At 42.3% G+C, this 17,347-nt stretch overlaps 1 protein-coding gene across 6 annotated transcripts in view; it reads left to right on the plus strand.

Annotated features, from left to right (window-relative positions):
• RNF17 (ring finger protein 17) overlaps positions 1–17,347 on the plus strand; it is a 318,008-nt gene that overhangs the window by 31,391 nt on the left and 269,270 nt on the right. For 5 of the 6 annotated variants that reach the window (XM_075851603.1, XM_075851604.1, XM_075851606.1 and 2 more), the window contains exons 3-4: positions 1,320–1,405; positions 13,086–13,178. In XM_075851603.1, the coding sequence (XP_075707718.1) occupies positions 1,320–1,405; positions 13,086–13,178 (179 nt within the window). The remainder of the gene's footprint in view (positions 1–1,319; positions 1,406–13,085; positions 13,179–17,347) is intronic. The other variant, XM_075851605.1, reaches the window with a different exon arrangement.

The following is a 17,347-nucleotide window of genomic DNA, read 5'->3' on the forward strand; positions in this document are numbered from 1 at the left end:
GATGCACTCTCCTGTATCCCTTACCTTCTCTTCTGCTACTTCCCAGAGCTTTCAAACGGATCAAGGCGGAGAACATTCCGGGCATCCCGGTAACCCCAGACTGGCCTCGCTAGTCTTGATACACCGACCTGCTCCATATTCTCACGGATGTCCCTTGGTACATTTTGCTGTGGCACAACCTTCTTTGCCAAGGTCTGCTATTCCAGCGCACTTTAGTGCAGCTTCGTTTACCAATGTGGCTGTTGAAGCTGCAGGTCTGAGATTCTATGGTCTTTTTCAGAAGGCATATTTTTCCGTTGGCGTGAGCAATGTAAATTGCATCCCTGGTGTGCTCTCCACAAGGATTCTGTCTTTGGGGCCTCACTTTCCTGAAGGATCAGGGGTCCTTTTCACTCTCTTTCAGCGCATGTTAGCTCTTCTGTTCCCAGGTGAAGGCTTTCTTGCAGGGAGTAGCGCATGCCATCCCTCCTTTTCGACATTTCTCTGAACCCTGGTAGCTCAACCCGGTTTTTGGAGCCCTTCAGGTTTCCCCTTTTTGAGTCATTGTGGGACATCTCACTCCTTTTTCTTTCCTGGAAGTTCGCCTTCCTGGTGGCCGTTACTTCCGTAAGAGGGGTTTTGGAAATGCTGCAGATCTACCTTCTTGGTGATCCACAAGGATAAGGTGGTGGGCCCATCCTATGTTTTCTCTCGAAGGTGGTCTTTGCCTTCCACGTCAATGAGGGCATTGTCCTCCCTTCCTTCTTTCTGTCCCTCTTCATCCCAGCCGCGGGAGACTACACTCCAAATCCTGTAAAATCCCTTTTCTCATTTTATTCATTAGGGGACACAAATCCCACCCCTCTTGTTCATTGTCCTGCGCCCAACATGGTTATGGTTATGGTTGTTCTCTTGGGACCCTGGATGTGCTGTTTTTATATAACTATAACCCCAGTGTCTGAGGTACTGCTTTCTATTGGCAAGGGCCTATACCCTTGGTGCTGTGTCTCCATATAAATACAAAAAGAGAGGGATTTTACGGTGAATATGTAAATCCAATCCAAACTGGGTCGGGAGGATTTTCTCTGTCCTGTTGAAGTATTTAAATAATAACCAACATACATGGTAGATAACACACCACCAAACAAGTAGCTGATTAAAATCGCTTAAATAATTTCGGTCCAGTTTTGCATGTAGAACTGTCCCTCTACACATGTTTCTGTATTGAACTGTGCATCCCAAATATTTGGGATCAAAAGTTGATTGTGGTTGAGAAGTTTCCTTGAGATAACCAGTAAATACATGTTTTCACTTATTTGTTTCATAATTTATCCTCATAGGTGTGTGAACCAGAAGACTGTGACATCTTAATCTGTTCTGAAGTCCTCTCCATCCAAAATAAAATTCCTGTACAGCAATTGGCAAAGTAAGTATTTTATTAAAAAAAAAAAAAAAAGTTGAAGAGGTTGTCTCATGAAAAAGACCCTCTTTCCATTAAGGGGCTTATTAACATCAAAATGAGTCAGTCCCTCACTTATGAACTTTCTCTTAACAGAGATGTGTGTCAGACCCGCCTGTACATTTTTTTACATATTGCCTATTCAATGCTCCAAAATGTATGTGAATTTGCAGCTTTCCCCAGTTTCAGCTGAAGTTGGACCTACGTTGATCATTATAAAAATGCTTTGTACAACTTTATGGGAGATGCGGAAATAGCCTCTGGATAGGTGATAAGTGTTATTTGCGGGCAATCCCCTTTAAATAATCAATCTCTGCTTTATACAGCTCCCATTGAACTACATAAGAAATCTGTTTTCAGTGAGCTGCTAAGCTGCCCCTATCATTGTGTTAAAGGGAAGCAGGGGATTTCGAGCACTGTAAAATGAAACCGTGCTGACCCCTATAAAAATAAAGTATGAAATATAGCCACTTGTGATTGTGGGCTCTGTCAGATAATCTAATAAAACAAAGCTAGAGACTGAAAGTACAGCCCCCTGAACTCCCAATTGGGACTATAGTTTAACCCCTTAACGCTCCAGGACATACTATTATGTAATGGTAACTGCATCGTTCACGCTCCATGACATAATAGTATGTCATGGATGAAACACGGCGCCGTTTTGCGCGGGGCGCGCTCATGAGCTGTGATAGTTGCTGTTTCCGACAGCAGGCTATCACAGCTCAGTGTGCAGGGACCGATCGCGATGGTCCCCGCAGATTAACCCCTCAGAAGCCGCGTTCAATAGCTATCGCGGCTTCTTAAGGGTTAAACTGCCATCGACGGCCTGCTACACTTTAGCGGGCGGCGATGGCAACTATGGCAACCAGCGTCCTAACAATGGACCCCGGCTATGCCATCGACTGAAGCCTAGTGGGTCCTGACAGTCAGGACCTATTATGCTTGCTATCAGTGAGGAGCTGACTGCTCTAATACACTGCACTACGCATGTAGTGCAGTTCATTAGAATTGCGATCAGGACCTCCTGCCCTCAAGTCCCCTAGTTGGACAAAGTAAAAAAGTAAATAAAAGTTAAAAAAAAGTTGTGTGAAATAAAAGTTTTAAAACTGAAAAGTAAAAATCCCCCTTTTTCCCTTATCAGTCTTTATTATTAAAATAAACTATATATAATTTGGTATCGCCGCGTCCGTAACAGCCTGAAGTACAAAATTATTTCGTTATTTATCCCGCACGGTGAACGCCATAAAAGAAAATAATAATAAACCATACCAGAATCACAATTTTTTGCTCACTTCACCTCCTAAAAAATTTCATAAACAAGTCTATTCACAATCCCTGCATTTCTTTAACGTCTGTTTGGTACTTACAGCAGAGTAAGCGTAATCTCGCGAGATCTCGCTGTAATTGACAGGTTACAGCGAGATTTACGCTTTGCTCTGCTGTAAATACCAAACAAACTTTAACGAAGCGCCGGGATTGTGAATAGACATCCTGTCCTGGCTGGAAGGAATGTCTACTCACTGTCTAAACACTTCAGTAACGTTAATGTGTCAGTATAAGACAGCACATAGCGAACAACACATCACTATGCGCTGACTAAATGAATGGAGAGAAGTGTATGACGCTGATTGGTCAGCGTCATACACTCCTCTGTACAACGCCCACTTGGTCTAAAGTAAAAACACGCTCAGTTGGGCATTAAAAACTAATTAGCATAAAGCTAAATTCGCTCCTAAAGTGGTAAAAATAGATCGTTTTTCTAAATAAAAAGCACTGCTGTCGCCTACATTACAGCGCCCATCTCCTTATGTAGGAGATTGTCACCACATTATAAGTGCCCTGTCTCTTTAATAAGCTTTCTAAATGCTGTTCTGAATACTTTGAGGGGTCTAGTTTCTAAAATGGGGTGCTTCATAGGGGTTTCTAATATATAGGCCCCTCCAAGCAACTTCTGAACTAGAACCTAAAAAAAAAGAGGCAATTCTTCGCTTCTTACATTATACTGACAATGAGCAGTGCCCACCCCGAGATGACCCCAGTTTTAACCGTTTGTATAAACTGAGACCCCTGTTAGACCATTTCTGTGCCCGGTTTTCCCATTCACCCCCGAGAATTGTGAGTCCTTGGTAGATTTTACAGGGAGGCTTCAATTCCGCCAGTACCTGCCGAGTAAGAGGGCAAGGTATGGCGTAAAGATGTATAAGCTGTGCGAGAGTGCATCAGGGTATACCTACAAATTTAGGCTATATGAAGGGAAGGACATCAGTATTCAGCCCTCAGAATGCCCCCCCTCCTTACTGGGAGTTAATTCAAAAACGGTGTGGGATTTGGTGCACCCACTGATGGACCAGGGTTACCAACTCTACCTGGATTTTTTTATACCAGCGTCCCACTCTTCAACTGCCTCGCTTCCAGAAGTCCTGCGGCACTGCTAGAAGAAATCGGAGAGGCCTCCCTAAGACTCTGCTTGGACAAACAAGGGGTGAGAGCAGGGCACATTCTAGCAGCAACATGTTGTGTGTCAAGGACAAGAGAGAAGTCACACCACTACCCATGTACCTGTACGAGGTACCAGTACAGAGACCCCCAAACCATCTTGGACTACAATAGGTACATAGGAGGGTTGGACTTGTCAGATCAAGTCCTGAAGCCCTACAGCGCCATGCGGTGTGGTATAAGAAGCTGGCCGTGCACATCATACAGATGGCATTGTACAATGTGTACGTGCTACGTCGATGTCCAGGCCAGACGGGAACTTTCCTGGAATTTCAAGAGGTGGTTATCAAGAAACTAATCTTTAGGGACCAAGAAGGGGGAAACCCAGTACTTCTGGATGCGAGGCCACACACATCGTACCAGGGCAACACTTTCCAGGAGAAGTTCCCCAAACTGGCAAGAAGGGCATAAGTCAAAAGAGGTGCAAAGTCTGCTATAAAAGGGGGATAAGGAAGGACGCAATATACCAATGTGACACGTGTCTCGAAAAACCAGAGCTCTGTATGAAAGTGTTATAAAATTTATCATACATTGATTTTTAAACTATCCCAGTTTTACTTACCCTAATGCCCTCTGCACAGCTTATCCCCCTCATCTTTCCCTTCTGAGCCCCGCCATGTGCCCAGGCAGCTGATAACAGCCACATTGAGGGTATTGCCATTACCCGTGGGAACCCACATTACAGTTCATGGGGTGTAGGTCTCCGGTCAAAATGCTCACTACACCTCTAGATGAATGCCTTAAGGGGTGTCGGTTTTAAAACGGGGTCACATCTCGGTGGTTTCAACTACTGGTACCTCAGGGGCTTCTGCATACATGACTTAGCATCAGAAAATCCCCAGTAGGCCAAATGGTGGTCCTTTCCTTCTGATCCCTCCCGTGGGCCCAAACGGTAGTTTATCACCACAAATGGGATATTGCCGCACTCAGGACAAATTTGGCAACAAAATGGGGTATTTTATTCCTTTTTAAAATTTTGAGCCAAAACGACATCTCATTGGAATTTTTTTTTTATTTTTGTTAATTCACAGCCCAATTCAAATAAATTCTGTGAAAAAAACTGTGGGGTTTAAATGGTCACAACACTTATAAATGAATTCCTTGAGGGGTGTAATTTCCAAAATGGGGTCACTTCTGGTGGGTTTCCATTGCTTTGATACCTTTGGGGCTCTGCAAATGCGACATGGCACCCGAAAACCAATCCAGCAAAATCTGGACTCCAAAGAACACACAGCGCTCCTTTCCTTCTGAGCTCTCCCATGGGCCCAAACGGCAGTTTATCGCCACAAATGGGGTATTGCCGCACTCAGGAGAAATTGGGCAACAAAATGGGTTATTTTATTTCTTGTGAAAATAAGACCTTTTGAGACAAAACTACATCTTATTGGAAAAAATTTCATTTTCCCAGCCCAATTCAAATACGTGCTGTGTAAAAACTGTGGGGTCAAAATGCTAACAACCATAAATGAATTCCTTGAGGGGTGTAGTTTCCAAAATGGGGTCACTTTTGGGGGATTCCTACTGTTTTGGCACCTCAACACCTCTTCAAACCTGGCATGCTGCCTAAAATATATTCTAATAAAAGAGGCCTCAAATTGCACTAGGTGCCTCTTTGCTTCTGGGGCTTGTGTTTTATTCCACGAGCACACTAGAGCCAAATGAGGGACATTTCTAAAAACTGCAGAATCTGAACAAGACATATTTAGTAGTGTTTCTCTGGTAAAAACTGTGTTACAGAATTTTTTTTAATAAAATCGAAATTCAGCATGAAAAATCAAATCTGCAAATTTCACCTCCACTTTGCTTTAATTCCTGTGAAATGCATAATGGGTTAAAAAAAAAACTGTCTAAATGCTGTTTTGAATACTTTGAGGGGTCTAGTTTTTAAAATGGGGTGTTTATGGGCCCCTCAAAGCTACTTCAGAACTGAACAGGTACCTTAATAAAAGGCTTTTGAAATTTTCTTAAAAATGTGATAAATTGCTGTTTCTGTTCTAAGCCTTGTAACATCCAAGAAAAATAAAAATGTTCAAAAAACGATGCCAATCTAAAGTAGACATATGGGAAATGTGAACTAGTAACTATTTTGGGTGGTATAACCATCTGTTTTACAAGCAGATGCATTTAAATGTAGAAAAATTCTACATTTTACCACTAACATAAAGCCCAATGTCTCACGAGAAAACAGTCTTAGAATCGCTTGAATAGGTTTAAGCATTCCGAAGTTATTACCACATAAAGTGAATTATGTCCGATTTGAAAAATGTGCTCTGAGCCTTAAGGCCAAAACTAGGCTGCGTCCTTAAAGGGAACCTGTCACCAGCATTTCACCTATTGAACTCTACTCGCCCCTCGTTGGCCGCTGCTGTCAAAAGTTCATTGCCATTATCCCCTCTCCTAAACTCCTCCCCCAACTGTAAATAACGGCCTGCAAACGTTTTGTGCCTTTTATGGTAATAATCTAGTGTCCCTTTGTGCGCATGCGCCAGAATAGGACATCGATGCTCTATGCACAGGATTTTGTGTGTGCTGGGGGGGAGACGAAGAGCTGTCGATCAAAATGGGGGGCTCAGTGGTTAGCACTATTGCCTTGCAGCGCTGGGGTCCTGGGTTCAAATCCAACCAAGGACAACATCTGCATGGAGTTTGTATGTTCTGCGTGGGTTTCCTCCGGGTACTCCGGTTTCCTCCCACACCCCAAAAACATACCAATAGGGAATTTAGATTCTGAGCCCCAATGGGGACAATAAAAAAAAAAAAAGGACCTCTGTACAGCGCTGCGTAATATGTTGGCGCTATATAAGTAACTGAAATAAATAAATATAAGTAAGGAGGCGGAGTTAACTCTTGAGATATTAATTTATGACTCTTTTCAGATGAAGATATGACTCTTTTATTCTCATTAGCATTCAGGTTCAGAGATGACTAAGAAGACAATTATAGGTTACATAGAAATGATTTTTCACCCACTACCACCCGGTATTGCTGGTTTAATAGGTGACATGCTGGTGACAGGTTCTCTATAAGGGGTTAACCAAAGAGTTATGTAAAAACAGCTCTACAAAAGGAATCACCTGTCCAGCCCTATGATTCTGGTACAAGGTCGGTGCAGTGTTTAGTTTATTGGTCACTGTTTTACATACAGTATGCGCTGTATTTTTTTTTTTAAATTTAAAGTTTTTGGGTGTAGGGGTGATTAGGGCCATTACATCTACTAGCTTAGTACTATTAGGGCTGTCTCCTTGACAAATTCAGTGTTTTCTCTATAGTTATTACTCTTTCAGTTGTCCTTTTTAGGAGTTGTTAGGAATTACGTTTAGCCACTTGTGGATTACTATCAATATCGCTATGATTACAGCTCCAACATTGGTTGTCTCCCAGCTATTTACTACTAAATGATAAATCTATGATGCAATTTATGGTGTATAGTGGATAATTGTGGTATATTATATTGATTTGTTCAGTTAGTTAATATCTATATATATTTATAAATTGATTGTAAATGTTATTGTATAATTAGGGTTTATTATTAATCTGTTTCTTCACCTCCAAGGCTATGATCATTTTATTATGTACACATCTGCCCCCCTCTATTATTTAATTGGCATCATTTTCTACTCCGGAACTTTGAATTATATAGTATATTATAGTATTTTATGGTTCTCTACAGCCTTGGGCCCCATGCACACGATCAGCTTAATGCGGATCCTTAACGCCGAAGGACGGATATATCCGTCCTCAGCAGCTGCTAGTTCGCGCAGGAGGACGGATATATCCGTCCTGTGATCGCGCGGGTACTGAGACTGTACCCACGCGATCAGCGGCAGGAGCACGGCTGTTATACACAGCCTGGCTCCTGCTGCAACTGGCGGAATCGAAGCGCGTTCCGATTCCGGCAGTTTAACCCATTAAATGCCGCTGTCAATAGTGACAGCGGCATTTAATGTGTTTGACAGAGGGCGGGAGCTCCCTCTGTCACCCCATCGGTGCCCCCGCAAACAAATCGCGGGTCGCCGTCGGGTTTCCATGACAGCCGGGGGTCTAACAAAGACCCCCAGGTCTGTCTTCAGCATCTGCCTGTTAGGCGATGCCGGAGGCATGACCTAATAGGTTGCCTGTCAGTTTTACACTGACAGGCAATAATGCTTCGGTATACTAAGTATACCAAAGCATTATATATGCGATCAGCACATCGCATAGTGAAGTCCCCTGGTGGGACTTAAAAAAAAAATGTCAATCAGTTAAATAAAGTTTGTGAAAAAAAAAAATTAAAGTCAAAGTCAAATAAAACTACATTTTTGGCCCAAAAAGTGGTTTTATTTAGTAAAACTGTCAAAACAAATCACACATATATGGTATCCCCGCGATCGTAACAACTTGACCAATAAAATGAACACATTAATTAAACCGCCGGATGAACGGCGTCCAAAGAAAACGCAAAAAACAATGGCAAAATTCTCTCTTTTCTCCCATTCCCCCCATAAAAAATAAAATAAAAGTTAATCTATAAGTCCTATGTACCCCAAAATAGTACTAATGAAAACTACACATTGTCCCGCAAAAATCAAGCCCACGTACGACCACATCGACGGAAAAATAAAAACGTTACGGCTTTTGGAATGCGGCGATGGAAAAACAAGTAATTTTTTTCTAAAAGGGTTTTTATTGTGCAAACGTAGGAAAAACATATAAAACCTATACATATTTGGTATCCCCGTAATTGTGCCGACCCATAGAATAAAGTTAACATGTTATTTACGCTGCATAGTAAACGGCGTAAATTTATAACGTGAAAATTAATGCTGGAATAGCTACTTATTTTCAATTCTCTCCTAAAATAAAGTTAATAAAAGTTAATCAATATGTTATAAGCATCTAAAAATGGTACAATTACAAAATACAACTCGTCCCGCAAAAAACAAGCCCTTATACGGCTATGTCGACGGAATAAAAAAAAAGTTACGACTCTTGGAATGCGTTAAAAAACAAAAAATAATCCTTGGTCATTAAATTAACGTGCAAAATGGCCCGGTCATTAAGGGGTTAAAGGGGTTTTCCCATATGGGACATGGAGTTACGCTGTTTCTGAATTCATGGTTGGAATTCACCTGCTTCTGCTGCAACACAGATCGGCAGAACGGGGTTTAGGGGGTTCTGTCTTCTAGGGATAGGTGTGAGTCCCAGAGGTGGACAAAAATGAAGAGACCCTGGTAGTTGGCGGGCAAAAATCATACAGGCTCCTTCCTGGCAGAGTTCCGCATTCTTCTCATTGATACCAAATTTCAAAATATCGTCAGACAGGATGAATTAAGGTTTCTATTCAATTCAAGCCCCACAATTACTACCTTATGCATTACGGAAAATCCACAAGGCCTCTGTAACCTGGCAGGCCTATTGCATCTGGGAATGATAGCCTTACGCAGGGAATCCGTCTATATGTGGACGAAATGCTTCTGTCCTTTGTTATATCTCTACCTTCACATTTGAGGGATACTAAGGACACCATCACCAGGATCCAGGACATTCATGTTACTCCAACCACCATGATTCCTAGTATTAATGTGGAGTCTCTATACACAAACATTCAACACGAAATTGGTCTCAATGCGGTCACTCATTTTTTGAGCACTAAAGGCACTCCATTTCAGATGCATAATAAACTTGTGTTGTCACTTCTCCGGTTTTTGTTAACGCATAATTACTTAATTTTTTACACAAAATTCTACCATAAATTGAAAGGCACAGCCTGTGCACCTACCTGCGCAAAATTATTTTTTTGGGGTGGTGGGAAGACACTATTGTTTTTAACGAGGATTTACTTTTTCACTTTTCACTTCTTATTTTGGGGTAGATACATTGATGACATTCTAATTCTTTGGAATAGAGACTCTTCTTTATTTACTGATTTCATGTCTTTACTCAGCAATTCAATCGGTATGAAATTTACCCATGAAATACACCATACAGAGATTTATATTTCTAGATCTCAGAATTTCTCTGGATCCTGGTGGTGGTGTTCAAACCAACATCTCTCGGAAACCCACGGCTACAAATAGCTTCTTACATTGGGGGAGTCACCATCCTCCCTCCCTAAAGAGGGGAATCCCAATAGGACAATACCTGAGAGCAAAAAGAAATTGCTCTGATGAGCAATCTTTTAAAATTGAATGTGATGGTTTTTTCTCCAAATTCCTTTCCCGAGGCTACCCAAGAAAGTGTCTACACAAAGACTATGCCAGTGCGACAGACAGAGGAGGTCTCTTGTGTGAATCTAATTGTAGAATTTCCAAGTCTTCCTCCAATACTAGATTGGGTTCTAAATCCTCTCAATCTTCCTCGATTGTCAGATGTATTGACACTTTTGATGCCGTGCGGACTCTGATCTTTGTGACCAAATTTCTACCACTCCCATTATTACCTACTGAAGAGGAAAGAACTTACGTGACTATCTTGTGCATAGTCATTATTCTCAACCCTCATCAGTATCCAAATGCTGGCTCAAATCGCCAGTCACACAGGATCCCCACCCTTGTGGGATATGTTCTTTCTGCCCGTCTATGCTCACTACTAAAAGCTTCTGTAATCCTTTAGACAGCAAAGTCTATCAGATTAAACAATTTATTAACTGTCAAAGCAGTGGAGTTGTCTACATAGACAAATGTCCCTGTCCGAAATTGTATGTGGGCAAAACTGTCCAGGAACTGAGAAGAATCTCCATACGTTTTAGTGCCATCAATAATAAAGAGGATACACCTCTATCTAGACATATTCGATCTGTCCATGATGGGAATACTCGCTCACTAACATTTTGGGGCAGTATTCAGATCAAGTTGGGCCCACGAGCTGGGAACCTTGATAGTAAACTCTTGCAAGAAAAAGCACAGTGGATCCACCGTTTGGGCACTCTTAGCCCTATGGGGCTCAATGAAGGCTTTACCTTTGCAGCATTTCTTTGATAACTAATTATATACAATCTAAAAGGCTTATCCTGGATTTATAAATTGATAATGTAACTCAAGAGATATACCTTCTCATCAGTTGTATTTTACTGAGGGGGTGTTTCTCCCTCATTGGGAGGTCTAGTTTTTGAGATATACCATATACTGCTCATTTGCTACTCTTATCCTCCAGAACCACCTTGTTTTTATTATAGTAATATGATGGCCACCTTCCTTTCGTTTTTTCCTGGCTCCTTTTTTCAATTATGATACTTATCGTGTTATAGATGGCCATGATGGATGCAATCCAATATGTGCATTTATTCTGCGCAATTGCGCAGGAGTGAAGTTTTCTTAGGATATTGTAATCTCTTGAAATATTGTGCCACTGGCCACTATTGTGGCTTCATAGTTGATTCATCTGTGTGTTTATCACACAGTATGGGGCATCAGCCCCCCCTTTTTCGGCATCATCTTTACTTGATGTACTTTCATTAACAGTATTTAAGCTTCATGTATTCTTTAATATGGATAGCTATGAAGGATGCAACTAAAAGTGTGTAAGTAATATACTTACAGTTCTCGTTGTGATGCGGTAACTTCTGCGCATGCGCCGGGCTTTATGTACCAATGCGCTTGCGCGATAACTTTCAAAGACTGAATCAATCCGTGACTGCATGTCCCTTGTGCGCTTGCGCCAGGGACACTGCCCCATAGGCCGACGATATGGCAATCCAATTGGAGAATTCATGTGCTTATCACACAGTGAGAGGCTCGACTTCGGCTCCAATCTGATTGGCCGGCTCCTCATCTGTTGCACCTTTCCGGTCTATTTTATGGCAGGAAATCTGCGGCGCGCCGTCAATAGCCCCTTTACCCCTGATGTAGCGAAACATGTCGGGGCGGGGGGGGGGGGGGGGGCGCTCTTTGTAACCTTTTAAACAACGTGCCTTGTTGCTGGACTCTACTGTCGAGTTTAGTTCTATGTTCTGCAGCCGCCGGCCTTTCGTTAGTACGGTGTACCATATACTACATAGGCATTGTCCTATAGTACTACTCCGCCAGCAGCATGCATGTTTATTTTTAAACATATATGTGGTTCGTCTGTTTGCTCATATAGCTCTATAAAGATAATGATTTACTGGTAGTTGGGAAATAGGGTTTCTCTGCCAGTTGGCGTTTTTGTATACATGTAGTCCCAGAGATGGGACCCGCATCTTACTGACACATCCCGTGGATATCCAAAGATTAGAAGGTAAAAAGCAGCACAGATCCTGAGTTTAAGGGATGTGACACGCTGTCAATCGGGTGAACCCAATCCGATGTTATGGATCAAAAGCTGGAAAAATCAAACCGGCGTCAGCAGATATTACTATGTACCGATCATGAACACAAATTTTGACATAAGTATTAAAGCATGACAAAAAACAAAGCGGTTTTGCCCATGAGACATTTGACATATCCACAGGATATAAAAAAAAAATTAAAAGTATGGACAGCAGCACACATCTCCAGAAGTAGCAGCAAAAAGGTGACATTTGTCAATGCATCAGCATAGCAAAAGCAACGTTTCAACCCGTTTTATATAAAGGGTCTTTCTCAAGGCTTGAGAAGGACCATTCATATAACACGGGTCGAAACATTGACCATAAACTTCACCTTTTGGTACTACTTCTGGAGATGTGTGCTGCTGTCCATACTTTTCATTTTTTTGTTATATCCTGTGGATATGTCAAATGTCTCATGGGCAAAACCCCTTTGTTTTTTGTCATTCTTTAATACCCATGTCAAAATTTGTGTTCATGATCGGTACATAGTAATATCTGCTGACGCCGGTTTGATTTTTTTTCCAGCTTTTGATCGATCCGTTCGTTGTATTTTGTACACTTTTTAACTGGACAATTAATAAAATCAAGTTTTTATTTTTATGGAAAAATACTGGTAGATTTTCTTTAGAGGTAATATATAATTTAAAAACTCCACCTGCCGTATCACAGGGTAACTAGACAAATTTTCCATTCTGGAGTCCGAGGAAACTGGTGAAAGCAGTACAGTGAGACATATTGACCCAGCTTGACCAGGAACAGCTTTAACACTTATATCATGAAGTATTTTTTACCTTCTCTTTACAACCTTATTTATCCGGAGAAACATATTTAGATAGTCAGATATGTAAACGTAAAATGCTTTTTTTTTTTTTTTTGTCTTTCAAGGGAAAGACTTCCTGAAATTCCTGTTCCCACATTGGGGGGAGAAACTGTGACACTTTCTGTGTCCTCCAGAGATTGTTCACGCTCTACTTGCAGGTAAGAATTGGGTTATTAGTCTTTATGTATATGAATAGCTCACTGGCTGAGGCATTACTGTAAAAAAAAAATTTTCAACCTTTTTTTTTTTTTTTTGCCTGCGGCCATTAAAGCTAATGCCAGAACCGCGGGGCACAAAACGCAGCAAAACCTGCTCAAACTAGGGCCGTAGGTTTTTTGCCATTGAAATGGTGGAAACCACTTGCAGAAACGGCATGCAGCTTTTTTTTTTTTTTCTGCGAGCACCCAAAAGCCACCCAGGAAGAAAAACGCTTCTGCCTCCCATTGAAATCAATGGGGTGCAATTTAGGCATTTTTTTTTTTTTGTTTTTTTTTTGTCAACCCTTAACTTCTCTTAACCCCTATCCGCACCACATCGTGGTTTGGGGTGATTGGAACGGGCTCATCCGCTGAGCTCGCTCCATGCGAAGTAGCTTTTTAAGTGGGATATATCTGACCTATAGAGTTGTGTAAGTCCGCAAAAGTGAGAGAATTATTGTCATTGCTTGCTTCTCTGCCTTTGGACTCTATATGTAAACATATACTATATAAGACGTGTACAGTCGATTAATTTGACTAGTCCAAAAAAGGTGAGTCTTAACGTACATCCAATAAAACTTGAATAACACATGCTGTTCCACTTCGCCTAGCTCCGACAATACATACTATGTCATACATAGACGTACAGTGCAGTGATATGCTTTTAGATGTTTATGGTTGTAAAACCGCTTTAATACAAAATTATATGGATAATGATTAAATCGAAACTGTCAGGTCTGGCAGAGCGGTAAAGGTTCACGCCCATTGGCGCTGGGCAGTGGAAACCTCCTAGTTGTCAGTTTAAAAATCAACATATCAGCCGCCGAAATGCATGAGCTGATTGCTGGGGGAACAATTACCCAGACTACCTTTTTTGAGGTTTCCGGTAACCCCACTTTAAGTGCGAGGTTTACTGAAGGGATGACCCTGTGTGCACCTAAAGACTGCAGAAGGGTAAGTATGTACTTATCCCCTTCTTTTCTCTCCATCTTGGAACAGTTTTTTTCTATTTCTAATTTCTCGTTTATTTAATTGAGGGACACAGCTCTAAGGGTATAGTTCCACTAGAAGGCTGAGACTAGGTGAGTAAGGTTTGGAATAAACAACGGCACCATAGTATCCTGTAAGGTGTACCACGACACGGCTGACTTTTCAGGTATTTTACATTTCTAAATTTCTTTTTGAGGCTTCCAATGAGGCAGCCCGTTTCAATGCCCGCCTGATATCATTGCAATGCGGCATTCTTTCTGGCTGAAATCTTGGGGGACTGACGAGGCGTCTAAGACGGCCCTTGTTTGCCTTCTATTTGTTGGTGACAGACTTTTTGGCAAGTGTCTAGACTACATTATTCAGGAGGCTACCGGTGTTAAGAGTAATGTTTTCCCCAGAATCTCCCGTGCTGTTCTCAGCCACTCCTTCCAATTTCAGAGGTTTCGGTCCTTTCTGAACTCCTCCTCTCAGAGGTCGTTCTCTTTCCTTGGACTGGAGAGGAGGACCACTCGCCAAGCCTAGACGTCTTTCCTTCAAGCCCAGACCCGCCTGGCAACCACCACCACCTAAGCCCTGGAAGCCCTCTTCTGCTAAGACATCTTCGCAATGAAGGGGTCTCCCCACTCGTATCGGACGTTCGATTGGGGGAACAACTGCTTGCATTTCAGGAGACATGACTTGCTCATGTGAAAGATGCCGGGGTTCAAGAAGTGGGGTCAACATGCTACACGTTAGAGTTCTGCACTCTTCCCGTTCTTTCTGTCGACTCTAGCACGTGCATTGGGAAACGTAAGAGGTGCGCTCTTTTCTCAGGCTGTTTGCTCCCTACTCCTGCAGAGGGTCATTGAAACCATGCTGCCTGAGGAACTCCGATGGGTTCTACTCCAATCCCTTTGTCACTCCGTCCAAAACTGGATGGGAAGAAGCTGAACCGCTTCTTTCGTGTCCACAGGTTTCACATGGAATCCCTGCGGTCAGTGGTAGCATCATTGGAACAAAGAGTTCCTCTCGTCCATCGTAATTCTCGATTCACACCTCCACATTCCCATTGCAAGGTTTCGCCAACGCTACCTTTGTTTCACGATAGGTTTTCGTTGTTTCCAATTTGTCGCTCTTTCCTTCAGGCTTGCCACGTCTTCACTGGTCTTTACCAATTTTCTGGTGACTCATGGCTCTTCTCAGTGCCAGGGGAGTCGCTATCACACCTTACCTCGATGACCTCTTGGTAAAGGCTCCCTCCAGACAGGAATATTGTCAGTCTGCACATCAGTCTGGACATAATGACTCAGTTTGGCTGGATCATCAATGAGGAGTCGACCTCATAGAGTTTGTGGTAATGAAATTCAACATGAGATCTGCAAGAGTTCACCTCCCAGAGGACATGATCAAGACCCTTAAAGCGAGAGTGGCTCTCCACAGGAAAATTCCCTCTTCCATCCACTTCTGCATCAGGTTGCATAGCTGTACTCACCCCCCCCCCCCCACACTTTTTTTTTTCCACCCTCTGGGACTGCTTTAGAACGTCCCATGGTGATGCGTGGCTTGCATTGAATTACATGTGGGAATTTCGGTTTCATACTTCCCGTAAAATCTTTGTTTAATTCATTGGGGACACAGATCTCTTCTTTCTTCTTTCCAGTTTTGTAGCTTTCTAAGGGCACCACACTGCCTCTGATGAATGCAGTATCCCTCAGTGATGTTCTGGACAGAAAACTGGACTTGCTCTCTAAATTGGCAGCTGGTTGTTCTTTGATCGGCGTTAACTCTCAATCCAGCAAGCACAATAAGTGGCTTGTATATCAAGTGGCGTTATTAAAACGGAGTTGAAAAGAGTTTTTTTTGTAGTTGGGATAATGGATAGCAAGATTGGAGGTTTTCTTCAGTGCACAATTTGCCATATGTATGCACGACTGGAGCAGTAGTTCCAGGGTGAATACCTCTGTGGCAGATGTGAGCAATGTTGTTTACCTGGGAGCTCGCATTAGAGATCTGGAGGAGCAAAATGCAACACTGAGGGCGATAGACAATCTTTTTTTTTTAAAACATTCAATTTTTATTGAAAATTTTACCGCCAATAGACAACATTTGACACAGTATGCAATAACATATATCCTGTACACCAACATTGTCATTTACATTGCTTCATCTTGTTCTTTTAATTTTTCTAAACTGTAAACAGGGGGGGAAGAAATCAGGGGACTTGGGGAGGTGAGGGAAAAATTGCAGATATCTGTGTCACTTCTAGTGCTACTTTATGGTACAATATCCATGGATTCCAGAAGGCCATATATGATTCGATTCTATTCTGTTTAAGATAAAAAATACGTTCGTATACGCAATGTGTTGACACTCTCGACACCACCTCTTCGCATGTGGGGGGAGTTGGAGACTTCCAGGACCTGGCTATCAGCAATTTAGCGGTAAGCAGAACGTGGCACACAAGGCGTCGAGAAACCGGTGGGATCTTTCCTATCCCCAAAGACAGTATGGCCAGCCCCGGATCTTGGGGAATGGGAAACTCCATCACATCTGATAATAACCTAAAAATTTTGGACCAATAGTTTGTCAGGTGCGGACATTCCCAAAATATGTGATATAACGACCCTTCGTGTCCGCAACTACGCCAACATAAGCTAGAAGTATGAGGATATATCCTCGCTAGTTTGGACGGCGTGAAGTACCATCTCAATAGAACCTTATGGAAGACTTCCAAGAGATTCACACAAACTGAAGATTTCAGAGTCCAATTGATTGCCACTTCCCATTGCTCCAAAGTGAAGGACCTACCCAAGTCCCTCTCCCAATTTAGAAAGTGTGCACGCCTGGAAGTCTCCACATCCCCATTCAAGGTATCGTATATTGTAGCCGTAAGGTTCCCCCCTCCCCAACCCGCCCCAGAGAGCAGAGCTTTAATCGACGGGGAAAACTGAGGATCTGTCATAGGTGAAGCTTTCCAGTAAGACTTGATCTGAGTGTATTTGTACATATCCCTATCTGGAACCTGGAATTGCTCCTGTATATCCCCAAAGGATTTAATATTCGCTCCGGAAAGTAAATCTGAAATGTAGTGGATACCTGCCCGAGGCCAATAATTAGTACCTCCAGTACCCCTAGCGGGATCTGTATTTTACTGCTCCCAG

The sequence above is a fragment of the Rhinoderma darwinii genome, chromosome 2 (assembly GCF_050947455.1).
Source record: "Rhinoderma darwinii isolate aRhiDar2 chromosome 2, aRhiDar2.hap1, whole genome shotgun sequence".
Taxonomy (NCBI): domain Eukaryota; kingdom Metazoa; phylum Chordata; class Amphibia; order Anura; family Rhinodermatidae; genus Rhinoderma; species Rhinoderma darwinii.